Source organism: Penicillium nucicola (genome assembly GCF_028828085.1).
Source record: "Penicillium nucicola strain IBT 29836 chromosome Unknown utg000005l, whole genome shotgun sequence".
Lineage (NCBI taxonomy): Eukaryota > Fungi > Ascomycota > Eurotiomycetes > Eurotiales > Aspergillaceae > Penicillium > Penicillium nucicola.
Window position 1 is genome coordinate 1,737,402 of NW_026643129.1, and position 27,068 is coordinate 1,764,469.

The 27,068-nt window shown below is 50.3% G+C and overlaps 10 protein-coding genes across 10 annotated transcripts; 4 read left to right on the forward strand and 6 right to left on the reverse strand.

Moving 5' to 3' along the window:
• Nucleotides 1–508: 508 nt before the first annotated feature.
• N7511_005722 (H(+)-transporting V0 sector ATPase subunit a) lies at nucleotides 509–3,173 on the reverse strand (the record flags this gene model as incomplete). The annotated part of the gene is made up of 4 exons (XM_057128099.1): nucleotides 509–1,171; nucleotides 1,228–2,870; nucleotides 2,917–2,995; nucleotides 3,048–3,173. 4 exons carry the CDS (start codon nucleotides 3,171–3,173, stop codon nucleotides 509–511), a joined length of 2,511 nt encoding a protein of 836 aa, XP_056984616.1.
• Nucleotides 3,174–3,707: 534 nt separating this feature from the next.
• Nucleotides 3,708–4,277, reverse strand: N7511_005723 (uncharacterized protein; the record flags this gene model as incomplete). The annotated part of the gene is made up of 1 exon (XM_057128100.1): nucleotides 3,708–4,277. The coding sequence occupies one exon, from the start codon at nucleotides 4,275–4,277 to the stop codon at nucleotides 3,708–3,710; it is 570 nt and encodes a 189-aa protein (XP_056984617.1).
• Nucleotides 4,278–4,902: 625 nt separating this feature from the next.
• Nucleotides 4,903–5,569, reverse strand: N7511_005724 (GNAT family N-acetyltransferase; the record flags this gene model as incomplete). The annotated part of the gene is made up of 2 exons (XM_057128101.1): nucleotides 4,903–5,359; nucleotides 5,418–5,569. 2 exons carry the CDS (start codon nucleotides 5,567–5,569, stop codon nucleotides 4,903–4,905), a joined length of 609 nt encoding a protein of 202 aa, XP_056984618.1.
• Nucleotides 5,570–6,081: 512 nt separating this feature from the next.
• Nucleotides 6,082–6,339, reverse strand: N7511_005725 (uncharacterized protein; the record flags this gene model as incomplete). Its single annotated transcript, XM_057128102.1, has 1 exon — nucleotides 6,082–6,339. One exon carries the CDS (start codon nucleotides 6,337–6,339, stop codon nucleotides 6,082–6,084), a length of 258 nt encoding a protein of 85 aa, XP_056984619.1.
• Nucleotides 6,340–10,281: 3,942 nt separating this feature from the next.
• Nucleotides 10,282–12,086, forward strand: N7511_005726 (uncharacterized protein; the record flags this gene model as incomplete). Its single annotated transcript, XM_057128103.1, has 3 exons — nucleotides 10,282–10,517; nucleotides 10,576–10,774; nucleotides 10,830–12,086. The coding sequence occupies 3 exons, from the start codon at nucleotides 10,282–10,284 to the stop codon at nucleotides 12,084–12,086; spliced, it is 1,692 nt and encodes a 563-aa protein (XP_056984620.1).
• Nucleotides 12,087–15,016: 2,930 nt separating this feature from the next.
• Nucleotides 15,017–16,518, forward strand: cpcA (amino acid starvation-responsive transcription factor GCN4; the record flags this gene model as incomplete). The annotated part of the gene is made up of 3 exons (XM_057128104.1): nucleotides 15,017–15,020; nucleotides 15,068–15,736; nucleotides 15,794–16,518. 3 exons carry the CDS (start codon nucleotides 15,017–15,019, stop codon nucleotides 16,516–16,518), a joined length of 1,398 nt encoding a protein of 465 aa, XP_056984621.1.
• Nucleotides 16,519–17,967: 1,449 nt separating this feature from the next.
• N7511_005728 (asparagine synthetase domain-containing protein) lies at nucleotides 17,968–19,760 on the reverse strand (the record flags this gene model as incomplete). The annotated part of the gene is made up of 2 exons (XM_057128105.1): nucleotides 17,968–19,026; nucleotides 19,077–19,760. The coding sequence occupies 2 exons, from the start codon at nucleotides 19,758–19,760 to the stop codon at nucleotides 17,968–17,970; spliced, it is 1,743 nt and encodes a 580-aa protein (XP_056984622.1).
• Nucleotides 19,761–20,136: 376 nt separating this feature from the next.
• Nucleotides 20,137–22,607, forward strand: N7511_005729 (guanine nucleotide exchange factor VPS9; the record flags this gene model as incomplete). Its single annotated transcript, XM_057128106.1, has 4 exons — nucleotides 20,137–21,478; nucleotides 21,527–21,780; nucleotides 21,847–22,502; nucleotides 22,562–22,607. 4 exons carry the CDS (start codon nucleotides 20,137–20,139, stop codon nucleotides 22,605–22,607), a joined length of 2,298 nt encoding a protein of 765 aa, XP_056984623.1.
• Nucleotides 22,608–23,099: 492 nt separating this feature from the next.
• Nucleotides 23,100–24,620, forward strand: N7511_005730 (putative toxin biosynthesis protein; the record flags this gene model as incomplete). The annotated part of the gene is made up of 4 exons (XM_057128107.1): nucleotides 23,100–23,291; nucleotides 23,395–23,533; nucleotides 23,586–23,694; nucleotides 23,750–24,620. 4 exons carry the CDS (start codon nucleotides 23,100–23,102, stop codon nucleotides 24,618–24,620), a joined length of 1,311 nt encoding a protein of 436 aa, XP_056984624.1.
• Nucleotides 24,621–25,661: 1,041 nt separating this feature from the next.
• N7511_005731 (ceramidase) lies at nucleotides 25,662–26,861 on the reverse strand (the record flags this gene model as incomplete). The annotated part of the gene is made up of 4 exons (XM_057128108.1): nucleotides 25,662–25,833; nucleotides 25,913–26,429; nucleotides 26,488–26,716; nucleotides 26,772–26,861. 4 exons carry the CDS (start codon nucleotides 26,859–26,861, stop codon nucleotides 25,662–25,664), a joined length of 1,008 nt encoding a protein of 335 aa, XP_056984625.1.
• Between the last annotated feature and the right edge of the window lie 207 nt (nucleotides 26,862–27,068).

Here is a 27,068-nt window from a genome sequence, read left to right on the forward strand (position 1 = left end):
GGTTTTCGTCATTCTGCCCCCGCGTGACCCTCCGACCCCGTCGCCCGGTTTGATCCTCCCCCTGAAGCCGGGAATCCCCGTGCGATATCTATATAATTTGAGGGACAAAGTGGCCAATTTGGACTGCTGATCGCTGAGCTTCATCTCCTATCGTAGCCTATGGCTGAGCCATTTTTCCGAGCCACCCTCTGAATATACACATGCAAGTATACCCAATTGACGGTCTAGATTCCTCCGGTCTCTCCCTTGCCCGAGTCGGCCTCGGGATCAACGGAAGAATGAATTCCCTATAACCCCACTCAGAGTCATGCGGACTGGAAAAGACCCAGATTTTATGTAAGGCGGTCCAACAGTATTGAGGCTATCTACAGCTAAAAATAATAGTCTACGCGGATCTACGGAGCAATGTATCAGGTGGAAACCTAATAATGTATATTCTAGACCCTGTACATTACAAAGAGAAATGGGAAGAAATCCCTCATGTGAAAAAAAAAGAAAAGTAACCTCCTTAGTCAACAGGATCATCCTCCAAAAGAGTCTTGAAGCTGAACGGCATGAAGGGAATACCTTCTCCGATAAAGTGCTTACTCATAGACTCAACCCAGTGCAGACGGAGCGAGTGCAACATGGCACTGGTTCCCTCCATCACACAGAGAATGGCAATGGTCAGCACAAACCAAAGGTAGAAGCTGACAACAATCATGATAACTCGGGTAACGGGGCTTTCCTGTTCAAAGGCGCCACCAATGGTCATGGTCCAGAGAACGATGGACAGCTGCTGGTGAGCGAGTGACAAGGCCCACAGACGGAGGTAAGAGGCCGTATGAGAGATACAGTTAAGACAGAATTCGATGGTGTGGATAACCTGGTGGATCATGACTTCGCCAAACTCGAACTCCTCGTGTTCGTCGCCCTCGTGAATATCCTGAGCGATCATTGCAACAGCCTCTCCGTCACTAGCAAGACTGTCACGGTTGCCGAGGCCGCCGTCCAAATCATCATCTTCGAGAGCACTAACCCGGGATTGCTCGCCGAGACCACGGTATCCAAGGGCACGAGACTTGTTGTGCTCGTGGCGGAGCCAGAATGGCTTGAGGAAGAGCATGACAGGCACCTGGGAGACAGCAAGGAGGAGTAAGAGAACCTGTACGGTAGCCTGTCCCGGGTAGAGCTGTTCGTCAACAGTACCGGGGCTCAGGAACATGAAAATGAGCATGTTGAGGAGACCGGGGGGTTCGCACCCGTCTCTCCCCAGTTAACGGACCACTTGTAGAGCACGGTAAGGACAAGGTAACCAAAGATGGACTGGAAGAAGAGCATGCCGGGGATAAAGTTGCCCCAAATGTCAACCTTGGACTTGAAGTGCCGTGCGTTGACTAACTGCAGGCAAAGTGCATAGGTCATGTGGCACCAACCGAGGAGAACACTCATCTTCATCTTCATACTGTTTGAGAAGAGCAAAGAGTTGTCTGCCTCATGCCAGTTCCAATCCAATCCGAAGGGGAAGCGATAGCCCTCTTTCAAGGTCGCCTCGACCATTTGGCCAGCCTTAATTTCCTCTGGCCACTGCCACTGACTGGGGAAAACAGTAAAGGATTTCGAGAAGATATCGTTGTAGATGAATCCGGTATAAATCGAGAAGAGACCCATCATCAGCATGACATATCTTCCGTAGAAAGCCATATACATCAACTCATCCAGCTTAGCCCGGTGCAACTTCTTTTCCCAGAAGATCATAGCAGAGGCGGCCATGGTCATTAGTAAACCGTGACCGCAGTCACCGAACATGACGGCAAACATGAAGGGGAAAGTAACAACAGCGTATAAGCCAGGGTTGACTTCCTTGTACTTTGGAATACCATAAGCATTCATGATGGTCTGGAATGCTTCAGTGAACTTGTTGGTCCTGACATAGGTGGGAGGAGTCTTGTTGGTGTGGATCTGGTTGACAATTGTGGGGACGGTGAGACCGGCACGGTCGTTGACATCCTGTAGAGTGGACTTAATCAAAGCAAGAGAGTTGGTCGGGCACCATGCCTCGGCGATCAGCGTTTTCCGTGCTTGGTCGTACGAGAACTTGTTCAACGTATCATAAACGGCCTTCTCTTTCTTGACGATAATCATCCAGGCGGCGAGAGAACGAGCAATCTGTCTGAGTTCCGCATCAAGAGTGTTCTTGGTGTTGTTCAACACATTGCCAACGTCTCCCAGGCGAGTGTTGACTTCGTGAATCTGGTCCCTGCGCAGCTCGCTGTTCTCATCGACTCCGTACAAGGAGGCGTTGAGTGATTCGGAGATCTTGCGAATCTTGGCAAGAATGTTCTTGCCGTGGGCAAAGATGACGAAGACGTTCTTGTGGATTTCCTCGTTGGTGACGGGGTCGATGATAGGCTCCGGGATTTCGGACTGGTTCATGTAGAGGTTACCACGAAGAGTACGCCAAAGAATACGCTCAAAGGCTCCAATACGGTCTCGGGGGATGACACCAGCCACAAAGCCAATGTTCATTTCCGAGAAGCTCTGTTGGCCGTGGGTGTCTCCGTTCTGACGGGGTGCATGTTGCTCAACATCGCGGAGCAAAGGAGCTTCGTCGTTGTCGAAAGAATTGCGGATATCTTCCGTTTGGGTATGGGCACGGTCGAAGAAACCACCGGCCTCTCTCAACACCCATCGCCATTCGGTCAGCTCGACTTCGCGCTTCTTCAGGGTCTCGTAGCTATCGTTCAGAGAGACAATTCGCTGCTCGAGGCTCTCGCTGCGATCAGCCAACTCATCAATCTCGGAGGCTAGGGGAGCAGCCAGTGTGTCGGAGAAGTCGGAAGAAGATCTCATAGGAATGGCTGCCTTGTCCATCTGGGAATGGAAGTAACCTATTCAATTAGATAATTGTCGCCTTGAACAGTGAAGGGAACTTACGGAGCTGCCTCTCAACATTGTCTAGACGACGAATCTCTTTGGTAAAGGTGCGTTGGAAAGCATTCGTATCCGGGTTCAACTAGAAACAGATCAGTGGGGTTCATCAGAACAAAGCCTTCTGCACAACTTACATCACGGAACTGAACCTCGCCTACTTCACCCAAAGCGCTCACAACCTCTCTTCCGATTTCGTTGGCAATATAGAGCTGTGTCAAGCTCATGTCCGCCGAGCGGAAGAAGGTATCCTGCGGAGCCATGATGGAAAGGAGGCTACCAGAAGCCTTGTCGTTTCACCAAGGGGCAGGAGAAAAGTAAAAGAGAGACTGAGTCCAGTCAATAAATCCGAAGAGAGACACGGATCTCGATGTCTGTTGTTGCAAGAGTCCTGACGGCTCTCCTTGTGTGCTGCTTGTTCTCAAGGTGGCTCGGCGTCGAGCTGGCCGTTTCGGTCACACGTGATCTTGAAACATCAACTGATGACATAATAAAGGTTTGATGACAAAGAAATCCAATGCTCCAGCTGGAGGGCTTCAAGTTCCAACATTCAAAGGTTGAGATAACATTAGTTATCAACAGACATTGACAGACCTTACATACAAGATCTATCAACAAGTTGACTTGAAGAAGCTCCAACAACCGTTGTAATATTATCCTCGTCAAGAATATGGCTACACGCGACATGCTCTATGGGATTCCCTGGATAGTAACTAAGAGGTAACTACTTGAGCAACTCTTTTCGGTCTCAAATATCATATCACTTTCTCGATTTCCTATCCCAAAGCATAACTATCCTACTGCGACGATCTGATTATCTGCCTCTCCTTCAAATTGACTCTCGGATCTCGCTTCTCTGGACCTGATCTTGTTTCGTATCCCCCACTCCCTCTGAGTCTTGTGCGCTCCTCGGGGTTTCTATCAAATTTAGTTTTTTTCGCCTTCTTCCTTGGCTTCATATCGGTTTCATCATCAGTGTTCTTCTTCGTTCCGCTGCCAAACTGGCTTCCTTCAGGCCTAGCGACCTTGGCAGCAATTTTTTCCGTGGTCAAAGTGACACTGACTTCCTTCATGGCCAAGATCACTTCTCTGACATTGGCCTCCAGATCCGTCAAGTTGCTGCCAATGCGGGCATGAATCTCCTCGGTGTGCTCTCCGGAAAGAAAAGCACACAAGAGAGCCTGAATGGATTTAGACTTGGTGATCAAGGTTTTTGTTTTATAGGTTAGTTTGGTAACATTGCCTGAGATAACATCGCCGCTTCCTTTGCTCTTCGTGGTCTTTGTGCGAGGACGATTTATTAGACTGCTGAAATCTTCATGTTCCTCAATACAGATCAGTACCAAGGGAATTTGATAGGGGCACATTTTCATCAAGTGCATACGTATCTTGGAGATCACATGAAATTTTGTTCCGCACACAGTTTGCACATGCGCCGTGCGGTACCCCTTTGACTTGAATGCATCCTTTAAATACACCTTTTTCGAATTCACAATTGAAACAAGGTCTATCGGGGACATCTCCCACGACTTGAATCATTGCCGACTTTAGGTTTCTTTCATTTCCCATCAACGATTGTTCGAAGTCTGCCTATCTATGCCTCCGCAATATGGGCTGTCGCTGGGGTTCCAATTTCTGTAGAAGGGACAATGCCATGCCGTCCGTCCGGTTTTTGTCACAGTTCATGATAAAATCCTGCAACGTCCTATCGAAAATTCAAAGTTATTAGTTTTGACTTGATGAGAAAGGTGAACAGCTTTACTCTACATTACTGTTGTCTTGGACAGATGAATGGCAGTCTTGGCTTTGGGTATTGATGGTGACGAATCTGGGTTTGCAAGGTAAGATGTGTGATGAAGAAAGAACAAAGAAAGAATATGTGGCGCAAAACGACTGCTCAGCACAATTGTCCTGAAAATCGCTTTCCATTTACAATAGGACGCAATATTACAGCAATCACCATATCCTGGGCTTTCATGGGGATTTCCTGTTCTAGCTAGGGGTGATATTTAACTCAAAAAGAGCCGCCACTTCCTCCTCAAGAACCAGTTCATCATACATAACAAACCCAGATCTTTGTAACACTTTAACACTGCCAACGTTGTTCTTATTGCAGGCCGCAAACAGCCTCTCTTCCGTCTTCTCCAATTCTAATCCCTCTGGGTTGCTCCTTGGAAGCTTACACCACCGATTAACAATAGCAATGACAGCCTCTGTGGCATACCCCTTCCCCCAAAAGTCAGGATGGAGGGTATATCCAATAGACGGAGCCGGCACAAGCGAATTGACACCCGCAGCACCAATGACTCTTTTCAGTGGATCATTCAAGCAGATAATGGCAAAGAAAAACTGTCGTCCAACCGTGCCTGATGCGTCTGGTGTTGTGAAGATCTTTTTGGTGATTAGAGCCTCAGACTCTGATATGTGCTGATGAGGAGTTTTCTGTCGACTACGAGCCGGTCAGTGATGCTGTCTAATTTTAGATAACTGTTGCGATTTTGTCTTACAGCCAGTCTGCCACCTCTTGTCGACGTCTGAATTCGAAGATCGCCGCAGCGTCTGTCATAGTTATCGGCCGTAGATGTAATCTCTGAGTGTGGATGGGCTCTGCATGGTCGGGGACAATCACTGTAGTGACTTGATCTGGATAGAGACTCATCTTGATAGATTGTTGTAATCAAGATAAAGTTGTTTGTTTGCTTTGGTGTTTGTGGTGTTGATGCAATGGATGGCGAGATGTAATGGATATCGAAGCTACCCATGAGTCATATCTAGCGTTTCTGAACGCCGGACCAAAACACTCGACATTCGGCCAATTTTATATATTATAATAAATGTCAAACATATACGTCACTTATTGAAGATATTATACAAAATCTTGTCATAATGCTTGTGTTTGTGGTCGTGTGCGCGCTTATATATCTCAATCCCAACCAAGGAACACTACTCAAGAACCTCATAACCAGCACATGCCGTCCAAAGCCAACCCATTGTTGATTGACTTATGAATGGAGAAGTGAGTACGATCAAACGTATAGAATATCCATAAGAAAAAACAATAGGAATAAAGAAGCATGACTCCAAGATACACATCGGCGCATCCCCTCACATGGATGGCATTCAACAGCACAAGAGAAGAGCACATAAGCATCATCACCAATGTGGTGTCACTCAAGCGCCACCATCCCTCTTAGCATATTCCTCCTCCATGCGCTCCTCATACAAGCGATCCGCCTCTTCGCGCGTCAAAGCACGGCCACTCTCTCCATTCTGCGCCGACGGATCAGACGAGACGGGCGCATTGGTGGATGTGAAGTAGCTCGCATTGGAGCCTTGTTCCGTAGAGGAATTTGAGGTTCCATTTGTAGTAGAGTTCCTGCCATTAGCTTCGTTTTGTTTGTCGAAGAGCTCGGCGGTTGGGACGGGCATGTTGGGTGGATGTGGGAAGGTGGAAATGTGGTGTTATTTTGTAATATGTGGTCTTGAGGTCTGCAGGACAGAAGATTGTAGGATGAATGAGATCTTAGAAGTGGTAGATCCCGGTGATCAGTTCAGTTGTAGCTGTGGCTGGAATGTGGACTGTTGCTTCAGTCAACTTATAAGTGTGGGTGGATTGGGAGCTCTCGCCACATTTGTGGCGAGGTCTTGGGTCAGACGTCATGTCAACACCAGGACGGCACTGCCCGCGGAGCGGGAGATGGACTACATTGTAGATTCAGGAACGGCACATGAGAGCTGAGAAACTGAGGGTGACGAGAGGGACACGAGGTCTTTCGCACTGGCTGACACGAAGTGGTACAAGCGAGTGTTACGCCAAGGGCTACTGTGACGTTCTAAATACCCATCACAACAACATTATTCCACCCGAGGTGCAGCGGCAGCGAGATGGCAAGATTTACGAGTGATTACAGTGTCGCCAAGTTCTACTCTTCTCCAAACACGAGCTCAAGGCCCGATGAGTGATGAAAAGAAAGAATCCACGAATGGAGAGTGCCAAAGAATGCGCCTGTCGACGACCCGAAAGCCGTTGAACAAACTGTTCCGCCGCGCTGTGCAATGCAGGGACCAATCTGTGGTGAGCCGCCGTCATGATCGCGGCCACCCAAACAAGGTAAGTATGAAGAAGAAAGAAAAGAGAGGGAAGGGCAGCGAGAACGGCGAGTATATATGCTGATTGAAAAACACACTAGTCCCAAAGTGGCAAGGACAAGAGCTAAGCGAGAAGCCAGGCTGAATGATGATTGGCTGACAGCCGAAGAATGACTGGCCCCTTGCTTGGCTCCCAGCTACCCCTTGATATCAAATAACTTATGAGTTCCTAGCTATACCTGGGCTACATTGTTCATCCTGCCTTGCATTTTGCATATTGTTCTGGTAACATCACCGTTCTAGCACACAAGGTTGAAATAGTGTCTACAGAATCGTGAGCACAGTCGCCAAAATAGTCAATAATTGGTCCTCCTAGCAATTCACTCGACGCCTCAAAAGCCAGACTCCATCACCAAGCTTATGTGGATCCTCACCCCTATTCCACAACTTTGTATTGTGGTCCTCCATAGCACTTGAAAATCAGAACCATCCAAACTTCGTATCTGTCCTGAATCGGGATCTCGCCCGTCGGGAGTTTTGCTCGGTTCAGAAATGAACAGTCGTGAAAAAAGGACACAGTAGCATTCAGACTGAAACCCACTCTTAATCTCAAGCTAATATCAGACAAGCGCGCATCCTCATCAAAGTGTGCCATGGTAAGGACCTCCCGAGGCCTGATCTAGTTGCACGCTAGAGGCAACGGGGTGCTTCGGAGAGCTTGATGCTCGGGAAATGCGACTCCCTGTTCACCGCATGTCAAGCCCGTGCTTGGCAGATTAATTTACGGGATTCGCCTGGACGACTTTTTTTTTGGTTTGTTTTCGTTCTGTCTTTTGTATCTCTAGTGGGATGCATCCTGCATGTCCAGAGACAGCAGTGTCACCCAAAGCTCCTTGTCCAGATCCGTGTCCATGTCTACGCACATGTACTGTTCAGTATAAACATGTCACTTGGCTGCGTGGTACCGTACCTAGATGAAGCATAGACCACAGGGTACAGTACAGTACATGGACATGAACATCCCGAAAAGCGGGAAGGAGACACCCTAGTCGCCGCTAATGTTACTGCAAGCATGGCACTTGCATGGTGTCAAAGTTTGCGGTATCAAGAGGAGCAAGATCAACAAGAAATAGCCTGCAGGATCGACGATGGCCTGTGAGTCTGTGGCCAGTCAGCAGGGGCAGACCCAGGCTTGTGACGGGCCTGGCGACCGCAAAACAAAGGCAGAAACGGCAGGATTGGCAAAAGGTCAGTCTTGGCCCTAACGGGTGGAAAAGGGGCTCATGATAGGTGTGATGCGTCTCCAAGCCAAGGAGTGGATCCCCTGTGTGTGGCTATCATTACTGAAAATGCTCCGAAGGTCGTGGCAGCGTGTGTCGGGACTGTATGTTGATCGGTTTGATAGTCGTTGTAGATCAGAGACCTAGTGTGTGCTGGAATGGTAGGAGGCGGCAGATCTGTCCATGTAGCATACATTCACTCGATAAGTTGTTCCCTATCGACACTGCGTATTTTGAGGTCTCGGGTACTGTTTCTTCTGGTGGATTAATGAGTCACCTCAAACACACTACAAAGCTCTTTGATTCAGAGTTTCTGGATAGGGCTGGCCAGCCCCCTATTCGTTGAGACATGGAACCAGCGTCATTAGTCTAGTGGGGTCCTTCGTACTGTTTTTTTTTTTCTTTTTTTTTTTTTTTCGGGTTTGGCTTTTTGGAGTTGACTGCAGGACTATAATGTATACAGTAAAGGGAAAAAGTGGGCTTAATTAAGGGCATTTGAATTCCAGGACTTCATTCGTTCAGTGCTTTATCGGATTGTAAGAGGAACGTTCTATGGAATGATGCGAATATCACGTAAAAAGAGGCGATCATCCCAAAGTTTCTTTGAGTATCATGGGATCCTTGCATGGTCGATGATACGCCGATAGAGCATCTCATGTTCCCGCAGAAAGGAGGGGTTGTACTACAGCTGGTTGGTTGATGCCACGCCAAAGAGCCTGATATCAAAGGGTCATGAGGTCTCGAGATTTCAGCGATAACCAACCATTCCCCCAAAGCTAAAGATGGACATCAAGTTCCAGGATGATGAAACATGAAATATGACAGGTTGTGGTGGGGGTGATTGCAGGGATGGCCTTACAGTCCTCGCAAAGGGATACAATATCCTGATAGCCCTTCCGAGGGAGAGAGAGAGCCTGACAGGGTTGAATGCGGAGTAATACGAAGGTCTCCAAACGCCCTTCTCCGTTCCTTTGAAAACACGAAATGGCGATTCCAACGGGGCTCCCTTGACCCCGTATAACGGGCAACTAGAAAGGCGATGTGGAATGAATGCCAACGGGGGTGGCGGTCCACTGAATCGTGGAAACCTCCTTACGGGCCAGGAAGTATGGAATCAGCCACTCATATACTTCTCTTTAAAGCCAGATGACCTGCCGCCGAGAACCCCACCATGACGATTGAATATTGAATAGAGATCTAAATCACTATATGGATTGCAAATTTCTCATCAGCGCAGCAGATTGATGAAGAAGACTAGCCCTCATTCGCAGAGACATCATGTCGCGTGTTAAAAGGCTCTTAATTTGCTGTCATATCGGTAAGGGGATCCGAGCTGCACGGGTAAATTAGGGGGACCGTTCAGGCTGCATGGACGATCTATGGTGTGATACTGGTTTCATGACCTGTGAGCCAAGATAGAGAAGAGTTTTCATCCCAATCAATATCGAGCTGGATTGAGTTAGACCAGAGGGTCTAGCGTCAGACTAGACAAAGAATATCAGGTTCGTCTATAGATGGCTGAATGTTTCACAAGCACAGAAAAGTTAGACGGAGGTGTTGTGACGAGGGGATACTCTCAGTCGAACAGTCGTGGAGGTTGTCAGTACCGGCGAGAACAGTCTAGAAGCCATCGACAACAGCACACGAGCTATCGTCAAACGTATCCAACCGCCCAAGAAAAAGCCAGCCAGAAAAGAAAGAAATGCAAATTAACCCCTGAGAGTTACATAATCCGCTCCACCGTCTGGGCTCCCTGCAGGTCCTTTCCTCTTTGGGATACGCAAGCGCCCTCTCTTCTTTTTCTCCCTTTTCTCTCCTTCTTCTTCCCTTTCTCATACCCCCCTTTCTGACTTCGTGATACCCGAGCTCTTCTTGTGGCTCTTATTTCTTTTGCTTTTCCTTTGAGATACCCAATACCCCCTTCCAAACCGCTTTTTCTACGAAGCTCTGCTTCTTTAATTTGATACCCCCAAAACCAAACTTCGGTTTAATACTTTTAATCATGTCTGAAGCTCCCAAGATCGTCGAGGAGACCCCCGCGGTTGTTCCTGCTGTTGAGACCGCCGTTGAGACTCCCGTTGAAGCCACCGAGGCTCCCAAGGAGACTGCCACTGAGGCTACCGAGGCCACTGCTACTCCCGCCGTCGAGGAGACCACTGAGGCTGCTGAGCCCGCCAAGGAGGAGGTGAAGCCCGCCAGCGAGGGAACCCTCGGCTACAAGGCCCCCGGTCTTGTCAAGTGAGTTGCGCCTCCATGCGCCGACAAAGAAACACAAACTGACAACTTATTTCTCTAGGGGATTCCGTTTCGCCAAGCGTCACTTCTACTTCAGCGAGGAGGCTGTTGAGAGCAAGAACCTCTCCGTTTTCCACCAGAACGAGAAGCCCGCCGCCGCCAACCCCACCGCTGCCTGGGCCAGCCAGACCGGCAAGGGTCTCCTTTTCTTCACCAAGCGCGCTGAGGACAAGGCCACCCCCGCCGGCATCTTCAACCTCGTGAGTACCCTTGCGACTATGTATACATGAAGACAAAAAACTAACATCTGAAAAGGCCGAGGTCTCTGATGTAACCAAGGAGGGCTCCAGCGAGTTCCTGTTCAAGGTTGGTGGCCAAAAGCACACCTTCCAGGCTACCAGCGCCGCTGAGCGTGACAGCTGGGTTGCCGCCATCGAGGCCAAGTCCACCGAGGCCAAGGCTGAGAAGGAGACCATCACCTCCAGCGAGGGTTACAAGGCCGAGCTCGAGAAGCTGACCAAGCCCGCTGTCGCCGTTGCCGCCGCCGCTAAGAAGCCCGAGGAGAAGAAGGAGGAGACTCCCGCCGAGGCCGCTGAGCCCGTCAAGGAAGAGCCCAAGGAAGAGAAGAAGGAGGAGAAGGCCGCTGCCAAGAGCCGCTCCCAGTCTCGCAAGCGTAGCAGCATCTTCGGTTCCCTCCTCGGTAAGAAGGACGCCGAAGAGAAGAAGGAGGAGAAGGTCGAGGAGAAGAAGGAAGAGACCCCCGCTGCCACCGAGGAGGCCAAGGCTGAGGAGCCCGTCGCTGAGGTCGCTACTGAGGCCCCTGCTGCCGTTGCCACTGAGACCACTGAGACCCCCGTTGAGGCTACCGAGACCACTGAGGCTGCTGCCCCTGTCGAGGCCACTGAGGCCGCCAAGGAGGAGCCCAAGGAGGAGAAGAAGGACGAGAAGAAGGAAGAGAAGAAGTCCAAGCGTGCTTCCATCTTCGGTAACTTCTTCCAGAAGGTCGCCAGCCCCTCCCAGGAGAAGACCGAGAAGGAGGCTACTGCCTCCGCTACTGAGGAGACCGCCGTCGCCAGCACCGCTCCCCAGCTCGAGAACCCGGTTGAGGAGGCCGCTGTCCAGCCTATCGAGCCCGAGAGCGTTACTGCTCCCGTCGAGGCCGAGGCCCCCAAGGAGGTCGCTGCTGAGACCCCCGCCGCTGAAGTCTCCACTCCCAAGGAGAAGCGCCGCACTTCATTCTTCGGTAACCTCGGTATGAAGAAGGAGAAGAAGGCTGACTCTGACAACGAGGGTACCGACGGAGAGGCCAAGGAGACCAAGGCCAAGTCCAACAAGCTCGGCGGTCTTTTCCGCAAGCCCTCCAAGGCTGTCAAGCTCGACAAGGAGGAGGTTTCCGCCGCTGAGACTGAGGCCAAGGCCGACAAGGCCGAGGAGTCCCCCGCTGTTCCTGCCAAGGACACTGAGGAGACCCCCGTCGCCGTCGAGGAGGCCCCCAAGGCCGTCGAGGAGATCACTGAGGAGGCCAAGAACGTCAATGTTCCCGCCGCCACCCCTGTTCAGGCTGCCGCATGAACTGAGACTTCTCGGAGACGTGTTGTGGAGTTCGAAAGATGGTGGGACATGTCCTACCCACCCACGGCCCATGATATCCCTGATGGCCTCATCCGCTGAAATCAGGTGATGCAGATTTGATACCATTTCGCTCCGTTGCTGTTTTTTGTTTTTGTTTTTGCTCGCCACTGTCATCGTCTCAGTGTCCACGCCTTATATCTCGCGGATTCTGAGATGATGGCAATGAGATACCCGCTGTCGCTTTTTAATCTCTTTTTTTTTCCTAAAAAATAATACCATCGGCGCCGACGACGCCAGCAGTCCACCGTGACTGCTGTTCATTCCTGTTACGACCTGCCAACCGCGCCTGTGAACTTCACTTGCGATGTGCTTATGCGATACGTGGTGTGTCACCCGACTAGATTGATACCACTGCCGTTTTTGGTTTCTTGCTTTTGTATTCGATACCCTGTGGGGAGGATGGGTGATATTCATTTGGCCATGGTTGCTTGGATTCGGACCTTGTCTTGTCGACTTGTCTCTTTTGTTCCTGTGACTCCCAGATTGTCCCTCTAATGTTGTCTACCGTTGTACCTGTTCCCAACGGTTGGTTTATTTCCCGCCCGTTGACGTGGCACACCTTGCGATAGGTAATACTTAATAGAATCTCTTTAGTTTTGTTTTCGTAACATACTCCTCCCGTCATTCTCATGTTAGTCATATTCTCTGGGCATGATCTTGGCCCGATAAGCTTCCTCTCGTAGTCTTGATTGACATCACCGTCGACGGGTACACCCGTGATCTTATATGGGTCCGATGCACCGCCTGTGGGAACCCCCTGCAGGGCCCCAATGCAAGAAATGCGGCAGTCGATCCATCAGTGACTCCATCGAGATGCGTTGGATGTGACCTGACCGTTAAATCCGGGGATGATATGCAACGAGGATCATGTATGAGCAAAAAATTTATGCTGAAGCATTTGCCATGCATCCAACGACGCCGACACAGGCCATGTAATTTACTCGATTATTTTATTTCTGATCTGGTCTGTCTGCCCATCTGCCTCTTTGCATATTTCGCTTTGGATCTTTGATGTCGTCTGCCTACGGCATCTGAGAGGCTTTTATGTAATACTGACACTCCGTCCTCATTGTGTTTTGAACAGACCCATTGCAGGTACTTCTTGTCCAGCACTGTTTGTCCACGAGATCCTTCATGTACCAGTGCGTAGGCTCCCAGATTCAACGAGGACGGTTATGCCACGTACATATGTGTCTGTGCTTGCGGCTCTTGGAGACGGTGGTCTAGTTTCAAGCTTCGGATCGATCGGATCTCGGCATGTGCGGTGCCAGTCGCCTTGTTGTTGGCTGCAAGTTCTTGGTAGCCTGGAGTCAGGCTAGACCACTGCGTTATATATGCACGAATAGAGAGAAAGGGGAGGGGGTGTATCATGGCATTTTGGGGTATGAAGGGGGATAGATGGGATGCCTAATTCTCTAGATTAGCTATCGTCATCATACTGCAGGCCGAGTATTAAGTCTGGACTAATAAGCCCGACTGCTTCGATAGTGAATACTGAGCTGCTAGCCTGGGTATCCTCAAGGCAGGCTTCTAGAACCCTCATCAAGTCAACTGTTCAGGTCCCACCCCATGCCGCTCTCCTGGGCATACGGTTTAGTATGAGTGGGCCTGAGCTGTTGAGGATATATGGTACGAGATATGCGTATTTGGATCAATAGACTTTTTTTCCCAGAAGCCATGGGCAGAGATGCATAGTTCGTACAAAAGCAGGAGTTTGGGATCCACTGCGCACCACAGTGGCTTATTGTGAACACCCAAGTGAAACATCATAAGACATAGATCGGTGGCTGATTGTTCCGGTCAATAGCAACCGTCATATACAAAGCCAGAGAAGAGGCATATGCATGGTCATGCCCATTACTCATCCAGTCGATAGCGGGCTCCCGATTCGGCGCCGGTCCGGCCCCTCCAGGCCCATGGCCAGTAAACCAAACACGAAACACGACCTAGCGGAAAAACGTAACCGCTAAACGGGTGTGATACCGCGAGGGCTGCTCTCGCCAAGGACTTAGCTTCAGGAACGAGTCCTGAACCAGCAAGCGCAACCGATATTGATGGGTCTTGTTTTTTTTCTTCTCTCTTTGAAACGCGAACCCGAAATTGCCCTTTGAACCCACAGAGGCTTCCCTCAGCATACCCAGGGAGCAAATGCTCTCACGGTCAGACCGGAGTTAACTAGATCAACTCCGGATCCGATGGAGAATGTCCAAAGTCAAATTTACGCCCTTCGGCAAGGCTAAGGAAAAGGCGGACTCTCTATAGGACACGGGCCATGGACACAGCCCACCGCGGGGACACAATTGGGAAAAGATCGGTGGAGTCCTTATCTACTCAGCGTCATTCTGGAGTCTGGAGGGTTTCAGTCAGCACACATAAAACAGAGGAGGGGTAATAATTATGATCACAATGGTTGTAGAATGGCTTTGAATTAGACATTTAGAATTGAAAATAACCACACGGATGGCATCAAATATCCATGGGACCACAGTATAGGGGGTGAGTGGAGTACCTGTAGATACCTCTACTGCAAGTAAGAAATGCCGGATGCACAGGTATCCCAAGGTACATGTACAGGACGGTCTCCTGGATGGATGCCTGGGAATCGTCGCCAGTCAGCCAATCACAAGCCTCAATGGGGCTGTGACTCACACCCCGTGACCTCTCCATCCCTCAGCCCCGTGCGGCTCTGGTCCCCGATTGGTCAGCGACGCACACTGAGCCCGAAACGCTTAAGAAGTGCCTGAGTCCCCGCGAGTGCCTGATTTTTTCTTTCTTTTCCATACCCGCTTCTCTTTTATCACATCCCACATTTACACCAACCGCCAAATTGCCATCTGACTACAACTATAATCAACATACTTTCAGTCACAATGGGTGTCTTTTAAGCTCCCTCTCTCGCTCTAGCCAGTCTTTCTCAACAGAGAACGACATTATTTTTCCAACCGGAACCCAACCCTCTTCTTCAACAATTCACCCCTCAGAGTCTCCTGTCCCAGGACCTCTGAACTTAAGCATCGCTTCGCGTAGCTCAAGTTCTTCCCCCAACAACTCTTTCCCGTTCGACTTTTCGTCGTTCACCACGGATTACCAACAGCAACCATGGCTTCCTTCGCCCCCGCACACCCAGCCCTTGGCTTCCAATCAGAACAACAACAGCAACAACAACAGCAGCAGCAACAACAGTGCCCCAGCGGACTTTGTGCTCTATCCATCCGCTCCCAGACCGCAGCCTCCCAGAGACTCGCGTGCTCCGACCGTGAACACAACCCTTAGACCATCTGCTCTCCAGCCATTCTTGGCGCAGAACAATTCTCGACGAAACTCCTTCAACCTGCAGTTGCACCGACACCTTCAGCAGCAGCTCTCTGGTTCCCCTGTTCCAGATCCCAGAGTGACCCAGCTTGCCCGGTCTCCCTCTTATTGGTCCCACCCCACGCTCAAGCACACCCGTCGTCACGCGGCTTCTGTGCCTTCCAATTCTCCACACACCAACCGTCCGCCGATCCCGCTATTCAACGGTCAGGCCTCGAACCAACAACACAATATTCAAACATATCGCCGCATCATGTCTACTCCCAACTTCATGGAAGGTAATTTACCATATATCTCGCCTTATCCGTGCGACCTCATCGCTAACTTTACCCAAGCCCCTCACGACGACCTTTTCGGTCTTCCCTCTGCCGGTGGTTACCACGGCATGGATTCTCCCCTCGCTTTCGACAGCATCCCTCTGGGTGATGACGAACTGTTCGCTGGTCCTCCTGGCACCATCTCTCCCAAGGACCTCATGATGGACAGCTCCGTTCCTCCCTCAGGCACATTCACTGATTTGAGCACCCCGTCTTTCGAGTCACCCGGCAACTTCTCTCAGAACACCTCGCCCATGTTCACCGACATGGACTTGGTTGGACACGAGGAATGGCCATCTCTCTTTGACGGCTCAGAGCACATGAACGCCTTCGATGTCGCTTCCCTTGACGTCGCAGCCGTTCTTGCTGCCGAACAGCCCAAGAAGCCCTCTCTCCGTGTCTCCATCGCTCCTTCGTCTCCTGCGTCGCCTGCGCTCAAGCACTCTTCTCCCGCTCGGGGGTCGCCTATCCCCGCTTCCGGCGGTGTCAAGCACTCCAGCATCTCTGGAGTCGGCGCTCGCTCGCGCAAGAACTTGAGCCCCGTCGAGTTTGACCCTGCCGATCCCATCGCAGCCAAGCGTGCCCGTAACACCGAGGCCGCTCGTAAGTCTCGCGCCAAGAAGATGGAGCGTCAAGCCGTCTCCGAGCGTCAAATCGAAGAGCTCAGGGACATCATCGCCGCTCGTGACGATGAGATTGCCCGGCTCAAGGCTCAACTCCAGATCCAAAATACCTTCCAATGATCATGATGCTTTGCCTTCCTTTCTAAAATATGTTTCTGTTTCCTGTCTTTTCGGCTTTGGTTCATGTCGACCCGTTCAGGGTTCTGTGGTGGGCGCGGGTGAAGGGTTAAGCCTTGCCTCGACGTCTCACCGAGATACCAGTTTGCTTTGCATCTGGATCTCTAAAAGTTTGAGACGTTTATCATACACGTCCTCGTGTTTTTGCTTCCTTTTCTTATCAGTATATCTGTCTTTGCTATTATTATTATTTTTAAAACCGCTCTCGGTTTTCTTGTTTGGCCGGTTCTGATTGTCTCCCTCACCCTGGGTGTTGGGATTGACTCGTGGCTCTTAATATGGTATTTGCTTTTGACTCAATCAATTCTCTGCTTTATTATCACACCTACAGTATCATCTATCCCTTGTAAACTTTCTTCAGTAGATCAATCGAGTATAAATCACTGCATTTGGCGTGGTCCTCCATATCAAGCGGTATTTGATACGCGGACCGACCCAGCAAGTTCCTAGTGCAACGAGGTTGAGTGTTGACGGACGCGATTGTTTTGCATCACTGTCCTGTCTGGATCATACCGGTCTCGATTGCTAAGTTCCAGAGCCGGATGGGTGTATGAGGAGAAATCATCACTCCCAAGTCAAACCCCTTGACGAATGTTTCATGTAGGTCATATGGTGTAGCGTCGCAATAGACGTTGGGCCATCACGACAGTATATCAAGTGAGGGCATACTTCTACATACGTTCCTGAAGTCCACTTGAGCACCTACAAGTAATACCCAGTGGCGAGAGAAGAGACGTCTAATCTGTTGAAAGTGATATAGGTGAAGGTGTAGGTGTAGTGCAGTGCATATCGGTGTAGAAGAGCATGAACCAAACCAAATCAGACTTGCCTTTAAAGACCTCATCAACTCCTCCAATCTCCCTAGCCCACCACAGCCCCAACCATCCATCCAGATCCACCAAGAACCCCCCCTCGACAAGATCCACAAAGATACCACTGGAGAACATAAACAGCTTTCACACCTCTTCCTACCACCCCTGCCCAATTTCTTTCGGCATGAGCCCCACGCTGTCAGACAGCTGTTGCTCTATGACTGAACGAAAAGGGACAGATGGGACAGAGAGAGGGCTCTGAGGCGTTTGTGTTTTTGAAGTGGCATTCCTTGTGGGTTGTGAGAGGGGAAATGGCTTTTCTGGACTTCGTTTAGAATGGGGGTGGTGGCAGGATTTGTTGGATTCGTTTCGGAAGTATCTGTTTCTGTTTTGTGTCATCATGAGAGGTGGTTCATGGCATCGAGTGTATAGGAAGGAAGGGGGGTCAGTGGGAGAGAGGGAGATTTGGGGAGACGGGCAGGTAGAGAAAGAAGAAAAGAAAAAAAAGTTCTTTAAATGTAGCTAAGGCGTGGAAGGAGAAGGTGGAGCAGAGAAAGAGAATGACCAAGGCAAGTTGATGTCAGCTCAAGGCATCCGTGCCTTTCGACCTGCCCGTCTCCATCTTCGCGGTCCTAGCCCCAAACTGAATGGCCCGTTTCTTCTCACGAGAGACTTTGGACAAGCCCAGCCGAAGGGCAACAAGTCGCAAGGCCAGTTTCTCAGAATCAATATCAGCCGTAACATCAGTCTTAGGAAGCCCAAATCCGCATTTGACCCACACCGGGGCCTGCGACACCCACGCCACAAACTCCTCATCCAGGTACGGGAATCGAGTTTCTCGGCCCCAGTGGGAAAGGACGCGATCATCGCGGCCGAGGTTCCGCGAGCCCAGACGGCTGACATCAAGGTTTATCTCCGAGATGAGGTCTTGGAATCCACCACGATTGAATGCAACGCCATGACGGCCGTAGCCGGCGAAGAGCTCATCTGCACCGAGACCTGAGAGCAGGACGCGAGCGGAAGTTGTGTAAGGTGATGGTTGTGCTTGCGGGTCAGTTGAGCTGGTTTGGCATGTTCCTTCTCCACGAGATGCGAAGTACAAGGCACATGCGATAGATTGGTCCATTTCAGTGTTGTGTGGTCTCATTAGACGCTTGACTTGCTCACGGTGTGCGAGGGTTTCAGAATAGGGTATATCGATGGCAATGAATCGCCAGGTGCGTCCAGGACACGACTTTTGGAGTTCGATATGTGCCGAACGGCCGGTCATTCGGTCTGGACAGTTTTCATATATTGAGAGTGATGGCGATGATGAGTTTTGTCGGTTGGCTTTTGCTGCTGCTGCTGCCACCCTTGGGTTTTCAAAGGCCACATTGAGCAAGTCAATTGGTTCTTCGAGAGGAATGATGTCGTGAGAGAGTCTTGCAAGGAGTGTACAGTCTAAGCCACCAGAGAAGAGAACTGCCAATTTCGCTGTCTTGCCTGGAAGGTGATTTGGCGGCTCTGGCACATTCTGTATCCTCAGTTCCAGGGACTGGCGTAGCCTTGACTCAAGCTCCTCGACAAAAAAGGGGAGTCTGTTGTCAGTGCAGGGGGCTGCTCTGCTGGCAGAGTTGTGTTCATTGGGGGAATTGGTTTCCTCTGTATAACGTCAGTGGTCGTTCCGTTGACCCGAGCCTGAGTACGTACAATATGACCTGCCGGTAGTGAAGCATCTGAACTCCACGGCAAGGTCTGTATCTGGAATAGCTTTCTAGGAGAAGCCGAAGGATCTTGAGGGCGTTCGAGATTAATCATATGAACGCCTTCTGTACCCACCTCCTTGAAGCAGGAAATTGATGAGCTATCGCAAATGCTGCAGATCTTCAGGTTGCCCTGTTCATCGAATCCCTCGAGAAGGGATCTTCTCCCAAGACAATCCCTGCTGTAGAAGACTCTTGAGTGAACCGCATCGTAGAACACAAAGGCGAATGGCCCAAGAAGACTTTCAATGGCTTTGTTCATTCGTTCGACAGCATCACTAGATTCACATTGAGCTGCCTGCAGAAATAAGTTGAACACACGCTCGGTATCGTTGCCTTCGACGCGTTCCCCGCTGATCTTCCAGGCCTCTCCGTTCCAGCAGAGCACAGACTGGGTTGCGGGGTCTACAAGTGGTTGAGTGTACACATGGTTACCTCTCAAGGAAAGGACTGTCGATGTGAAGCTAAGGTAATAAGAAAGGGGTGAAGCTGATCCAACCTGAGCCTCGATATCTTTCTGCAACGTGTGAGTCTTATAACTGTCTGGGCCTCGCTGTTTAAGCAGATTGCAAGTATCCTGTGTTGGCGGTGTCAGGCATGATGAGCTCAACGAGAAGAAAATCCCACACATGGCAGTGACAGGGAAAAGGAGGTTTGTTGATTGGGGTTGGAGTCGAGCAGCTTTTTATGGCCGAAATGGTGCCTCAGGCCATCACTTAGTCATATGTATACTTTCCTCTCAACAATCAAAATTGCGTTCAACTGACTGCTTTGGTTAGAAAACTTACGGGACAGAGAATTCATCTCAAGAGAGTTGTCTCAAGAGATAAACCTACTTTACCGTCTTATAAATATTGGCGAGTGAAGTTGACACCTGACACCCCAGGCGCAGATCGGTTGAACGATGATCCGCGCATCAACATGAGCCTCATGATAGCGCATGTTCGTTGTCTTTAAGCCCCTGAAAAAACACCCCTTTTTTGCCCTGGCGCATATGAAGACCACAGATGTCGGCCCCAGAATCCTCGACATCTCAGTCTTTCGAGAAGAAGGACCCCCATGATAACGAAGATGTTGAGACGGTAGTAGCAGCTACTCCAACCGATCCGTCTGCCCAAGCACAGGAGGAATCCTTGAATCCAGATAACAACCAACCCGGCGACATGGGTCCGGAAGAGGCGAATGAGCCACTTGGATCAGTTTCTACCTCGAAGTCCGCTCCGAAACCCTTGACAACAGCCCCCCAACCCTCATCCTTACTTGATCAAGAGCCACCTGCGGGGCAGATGGAAAGCTTGTCGATCTCAGGACAGACTATGTCAGACCAGTCACCCAGCTCCAAAGCTCCTCTTCCCCCTACTCCACCCGAAAAAGACGATGTATACCTCAACTCAACCGGCACCGGGCCCACGCGAACACTTCCGCCTATCGATACGAGCTCCGCCAGCCCCGAGAAAGAGCTCCCAGATGTGCCCAGCCAGAATGAAAAAGAGACAAACCAGACTGGTCAAGGCGAAGAAACTCGAGAGGATAATGATTCTCAACCAGAGATCCAAAACATTATGGGACAGTTCCAGGACCCTGCGCGAAGCACCGACCAAGAAGAAATCATGTCTCCTCGACTCGAGCTTGCTGATCAGTTCCGCGGTCCTAATTATTTCCCGCCGCGCAAATCGAGTCTTGACCCTGCTCCCCAGCCTGAGTCTGCAGCCTCTCCTATAGGCACATCCCCGGAGAGCCAGATATTACCTAAAGTATCTCACAAGTCTGTTGCCCATGACGAGTCGATGTCAACCCGGCGTTCATCTACCTCGACTGTTCCACCAATGCCGGAGCCTGAATCAGACCAACCCTTTGATTTTCACCGGTTCCTTGAACAACTGCGTCACCGTACCGCCGACCCGGTGGCCAAGTTCTTGCGCTCATTCCTTATGGAGTTTGGAAAGAAGCAATGGATGGTCCATGAACAAGTCAAAATTATCAGTGATTTCTTGACCTTTATTACGAATAAAATGGCGGTATGCGAAATTTGGCGCGATGTCTCAGATAGCGAGTTCGACAATGCCAAAGAAGGCATGGAAAAGCTTGTTATGAACCGCTTATACTCCCAGACTTTCGCGCCGGCCATCCCAGCTCCTCCAACAATACCTAGAAGCGCAAGTCGGAGTCGAAGGAGAGAGCTTGAGCGGCTTCATGGGCCCTGGCGGCGAGGCCAGCACCAAGAGGACATTGAACGAGACGACATCTTGGCCCAGAAGATTCGCATCTATAGTTGGGTCAGTGAAGCACATCTCGATATTCCGCCTGTGAGTGGTGGTGGACGCCGTTTCTTGACATTGGCGCAGCAAGGTATGCATACATCCTGACCTTCGCGGACTTATCTGACTTTCTCTATAGAAATTTCAAAAATTAATGGCTACCGAGCCCCTCGTGACAAGGTGATCTGCATTCTCAATTGTTGCAAGGTCATCTTTGGTCTTTTGAAGAATACTAAAAAGGCCGATACGTCTGCCGACTCCTTCATCCCTCTTTTGATCTATGTTGTTTTACATGCAAACCCGGATCATCTCGTCTCCAATATTCAATACATTTTAAGATTCCGCAATCAAGACAAACTTGGCGGGGAAGCAGGATACTACCTGTCGTCTTTGGTATGTTTTTATCCTCCACATATCTCTTGTGTGTGTTCTACGGCCTATCAAACTGACCGATTCCAGTCTGGAGCCATCCAATTCATTGAGACACTCGACCGAACCAGTTTAACCGTCAGCGATGAAGAATTCGAAACCAAGGTCGAGGCTGCCGTTTCTGCCATGGCAGAACAGAATCGTGAATCCGAAACCCTCCAAAAACGGACCTCCACCTCACCCTCTCCCCAACCTCAAGCCAGCTCCAGCCGCAAAGAAGCCTCCCAGTCCAGCGACGATGAAACCTCCGCCCCTGTCGCAGGATTACTCCGCACCATTCAAAAGCCTCTCTCCACCATCGGTCGCATCTTCTCCGACGAAGGCGACGCAGGTTCTTCAACTCAAGACCGCCCCCAACCCGTCCCCACCCCTCAGCCTGGAGTCGCTCCACCACGTCTCACCCCAAACATCTACCAACCTCCGCGCGCAAGTAGTGAAGAAGGCCGTCGCTCTGGAGATGAGCGCTCCGGCCCTATCCGCCATGGCAGCGGAGCATCCGCCAAGAAGAACCTGACTCGTGTGCTCGATGCCCAGGATGCGGCAGCTCGCCAGGCTAGTGCTGAAGATGCCGAGGCGCGCCGTATCCAGCGCAAAGAACATAAAAATGTTGTCGAGACACTTTCTAACATGTTCCCCAACCTGGACAAGGACGTCATCGACGATGTCGTCAAGATCAAACAGGGCAGGTGAGTGCTCTGTGTTCACTTTGTGAATGCTCTTCTGAATTGAAGCTAACTATTGGCAGGGTTGGCCTCGCTGTGGATGCCTGTCTCGCTCTCAGCGCCGAATAGTAAATAGATATTTTGCCTCTTTTGCTTCGGGGGTTCACCTGATGAACACTGACAGGATCTTTTTTTTCAGGATTAAATGAATTAGCGCACGCGAATAAGTAATGGCTTTTCATGGCTGATCTATTCCTTAGTGTCAAAGTGTTAGAGTGGTGTAGATATCCCCATACCCACGACTTTCTAGAAGTAAAAAAAGACCAAGAAGTAATGAATTAACTAAACATAGACGCTCCGCCAATATTGAGAGCATCGTAAATACAAATAGTCTGTATTGAAAGCCAATTACTGCAGTTCGTAAATATGGTCAAATCGGCAGTTAACCAGCGCAAACTCCCAAGATCCCTCGGCTCCCCGCAGAACCGCGGTCTCTCGGAAATTTACTGTCCCCAGACTTTTGCGCATCTACAGAATAAACCTCGCTCTTTCTCTTTGTCCCTGTCCCTCTCTCTCTCTGTGTGCCTCTGTGTTTCTTTTCACTCTCGGACACTGCCCATCATGTCCTCCCCTTTTCGCATCGTCCAACATGTCATACCAAGCCAGCACATCAGGGAATATCCCGGCGCGACAGCCAACGAGCAAGAAGAACCCCTGCAACTGGCCGTGAAACAATACATTCCCCTCGACAACCCCAACCCACAACCAGGCGATGTGACCATCCTTGCTGCACACGCGAATGGCTTCCCCAAGGTGTGTAGCAAAATGCCGAGGTCCAGCTCCGATCCCCTCTCGGAGCTGCGCGTTTGACATGATGCGCAAATGCCGATTCACGATATACTGACAATTTCCTCAGGAGCTTTATGAACCTCTCTGGGAAGAAATACACGCGCGATCACAGCAGAATGGTTTCCGCATCCGCAGTATCTGGATGGCTGATGTCGCGCAAGAAGGCGAGAGCAGCGTGATCAATGAAGACTCGCTAGGGAACGATCGTATGCAACTGGACTTCTTGCAACCGAGATTATCCTGCTAACTATAACACAGCTAGCTGGTTCGATCACCCGCGCGACCTCCTCCACCTGGTCAATGTCAAGAGGGCAGAGATGCCCCGGCCCATCGTCGGCATTGGACACAGCATGGGCGGCGCTCATCTGTAAGTTCAACCTGACATACATCAGCGCTCTCTATATCGCTAACAACCTCTCCAGAACTCAACTCTGCCTGATGCACCCCCGTCTTATCCACACCCTAGTCCTCCTAGACCCAGTGATTCAACGCCAAACAACCCAACTAGACGGCCTAAGCTTGCTCCAGAACAAGCGTGAAATAGCCAAAACAACCCAACTATCCACACACCGGCGCGAGATCTGGCCCTCCCGCAAAGCAGCACTGGAAAGCTTCCAACGAAGCCCCTTCTACAAAACCTGGAACCCCCGTGTGCTGGACCGCTGGGTAAAATACGGCCTCCGCGATCTCCCAACAGCAATCCACCCACTGCCCCCAAACGCAGACAAATACAATCCCCCCGTCACCCTCCGCACACCCCTGCATCAAGAAGTATTTACCTTCTCCCGACCAAACTACACCCACATTCCAGGCTCCCCAGATCCCGTCAACCGCGTCACACACCCAGACCTAGATGCCGACCACCCAGACACATATCCATTCTACAGGCCTGAACCAGCGCGCATCTTCGCTCAACTCCCACATCTGCGTCCGAGTGTGCTTTACATCTTCGCCGGTAAGAGTGATATGTGTCTGCCGCCTATGCGTGCCGACAAGCTGGCAAACACGGGGACTGGACTTGGTGGCAGTGGGGGTGTTGCAGCTGGGCGGGTGAGGGATGTTTTCCTGGAGGAGTTTGGGCATTTGCTTGCCCAGGAGGCTGTGGATGAGTGTGCTGATGCTGCTGTTGCTTGGCTTGCGCCTGAGTTGGGGCGCTGGAGGGATGAGGAGGAGAGTTTCCGTGCTGTTTGGAGTCGGAAGTCTAAGATTGAGAAGGTCACTGTTGATAAGGAGTGGCTGGACAGGGTTCCTGCTCCTGCTAGGAGGGCTAAGAAGGTTGAGGCAAAGCTTTGAGAGGGAAGATGTGGACTTGTCTTTCTGTGTTTCTGATATTCGCTTCTTCATACCCCAGTTCTTGAGTGGACCATGCATGCATGATATAGCGGATTATACTGTATTTAAACCTACACTATTACATATATACATTGTCTAGAGAACAAGACTACATCACAACGCTAGGTGACGGTAAGTTGAGCGCCGAAAATGACTACCTTCGACGCCAATTTAAGCATTCTTTCCAAGGTTATACCAGAATCTTAGTCCCCTGGTCACCGAGTGCTTAGAGAGCGCCTAAACACTCATAGTTGCTCAGGGATCAGCCCACCCTTCACTTAGAGCATTAACGGTTAACTATTAGGGACTTGATAATGTCCTGCCTACTTCTTTTCTGCCGTAGAAACATACATAAATCTCAACAGACCCAATCTGTTACAGTTGCCTCTCATAATTACAGCCAGAAATTTTTTTTGATCGAGCGCTCCTAGAAGCGAGCACAATATAATATGTCATGAAAACAAGTTGCAACTACGCTGTCTCCTCAGACTTGATATATTGTGATGTGAGGGTCTCACGTATACGTAGATGGGGACTGAGGTTCGTTAATAAATCATCAATATCAACAAGAGCTAGAAGTATGAAGACTACTGTTTATTTTTGCATCGTGGGATATTTTCTATTCCAATTCGTATCCTACCAAAGACGCTGGATGCAGAATCCAAGTCCGATCCGATTTTCCATCTAAAGCAACGACTCGACCCTCCTCACGCCTCAACCAAAAGGTATCTTCATGCACCAGAGCGAAACCAAAAATAAAGAAAAGACAATAAACTTTCGTCTCAGGGACGAGTCAAAAACGCCAAGAATCGAAAAAAATCAAAAATGCCCCGAGTCTCACAGCAAAAAGGAATGAGAGGGAGAGGAAGGGGCGTGGTATCTAGATCATGATCATTTGCAAAGTCCTGTTATATCGCCCCCAGGCATAAGCACTGAAGTGAATCAAATACACCGACGGGAAGATAGGAGAGCGAGAAACACACCAAAACCAGCCGGACCTTTTCAGGTTGACTTCTTCTCTGGAGTGATACTGTCGGCGGTACGGACAACTTCGGGAATATGCCAGAAGCGCGCCCAGCGCAGGTAGTACTCGTCCTGGCGGTTGTTGAGGCAGTGTCGGAGCCAGATGCCCCAAATGATGTAGAGGTATGCGCCAAGTCCAGTCATGATGTGCCTATACGGTAGTTGTTAGCGGGATGCCGACATCCAGAATTTCTTTCTTTAAGCAAAAGACATGGTTAGGTTGAACATACCACCAACCGTGACCTTCCAAAACAAGACCCCAGGGCAGGCCGACCTGGTGACGCAACCGCCGAACCTGCGAACAGAACACATTGTCCAAGTTCCAGATAGCAAACCCACCTAGGAACATGAACAATCCATAGCAAACCATGAACCACATAGTATGGAGAGTCTTTATATCGCGCACGTTCTCGAAGTGTTGGCGCTCCTTGGTTGGCACAGGGAGACCCTTCTTCTGACGCTCCAGACGGTCTTCTTCAGTTGAGTGGCGCCACTTTGGTCGCAGGGTTACTTCCATGGTATGCATAGTCCGGAAGACCACAACGATTGTTAAAAGGGCGTAGGCATTCTGGTGGAAGACTGGATCTTGGAGGTAGTGGTAGTATAGAGTGATGAAGACGGCTAGGCCGGCCAGAGAACCGGCGAGCCAGACTCGGAAGGTTACCGAGCGCGAGTACGAGAATGAAGCGTAGAACATAAGACAGGTCGTGTAAATCATGGAGAGCTCGTCAACTAGCTGCATAGGATCTGGTGGGGTATGGTTAGCTTGGCCCTCGTGATGTATGCTCTGTCTTGCGGTCGTCACGTTTTGACTCGACCCTTTGGGGCAGGACGGGAAGGAAGTTACATTTCAGTGTTGAATGGAAGAGGAAGCTTCCTGTTCCGACCACCAGGTAGCCTAGCAGAGAGACGATGAAGATCTGGTCATGTCCATTGCGAATACAACTGCGAATGCCCTTGAATCCTAGCCACATGAACATCAGATTTGTGAGGGTGTTGACGATCTCAGCAGAGTATTCAGTGGCATAGTAGTCCTGGAGGAGTATTGTTAGCTACACTCCATCTGTGTCCCGCCATTGCCTGACATACCTCTTCACACCAGTTCAGGGTAGAGGTGACCGGCTCCCAGTACCCATCCTTTGCAGGCGGATAGGGGAAATGGGGCAGAAACCAAGCCATCAGAGATCTCAGGTCTTTATTTGGGGGAAAAGTGAAGTTGAAGGGAAAACAAGACATGACGTCGATTATCATCCCCCCAATTGGCGGCAATTGATTGGCTGCCCGAGTCCGCGCCATGCCGGGCTGTTTGCGGCATTTCTTTGGGATTTGGACGGTTGGTTTCAGTATGACTGTGGATGTGTCTGTTTATTTGGATGCGTCAGGCTA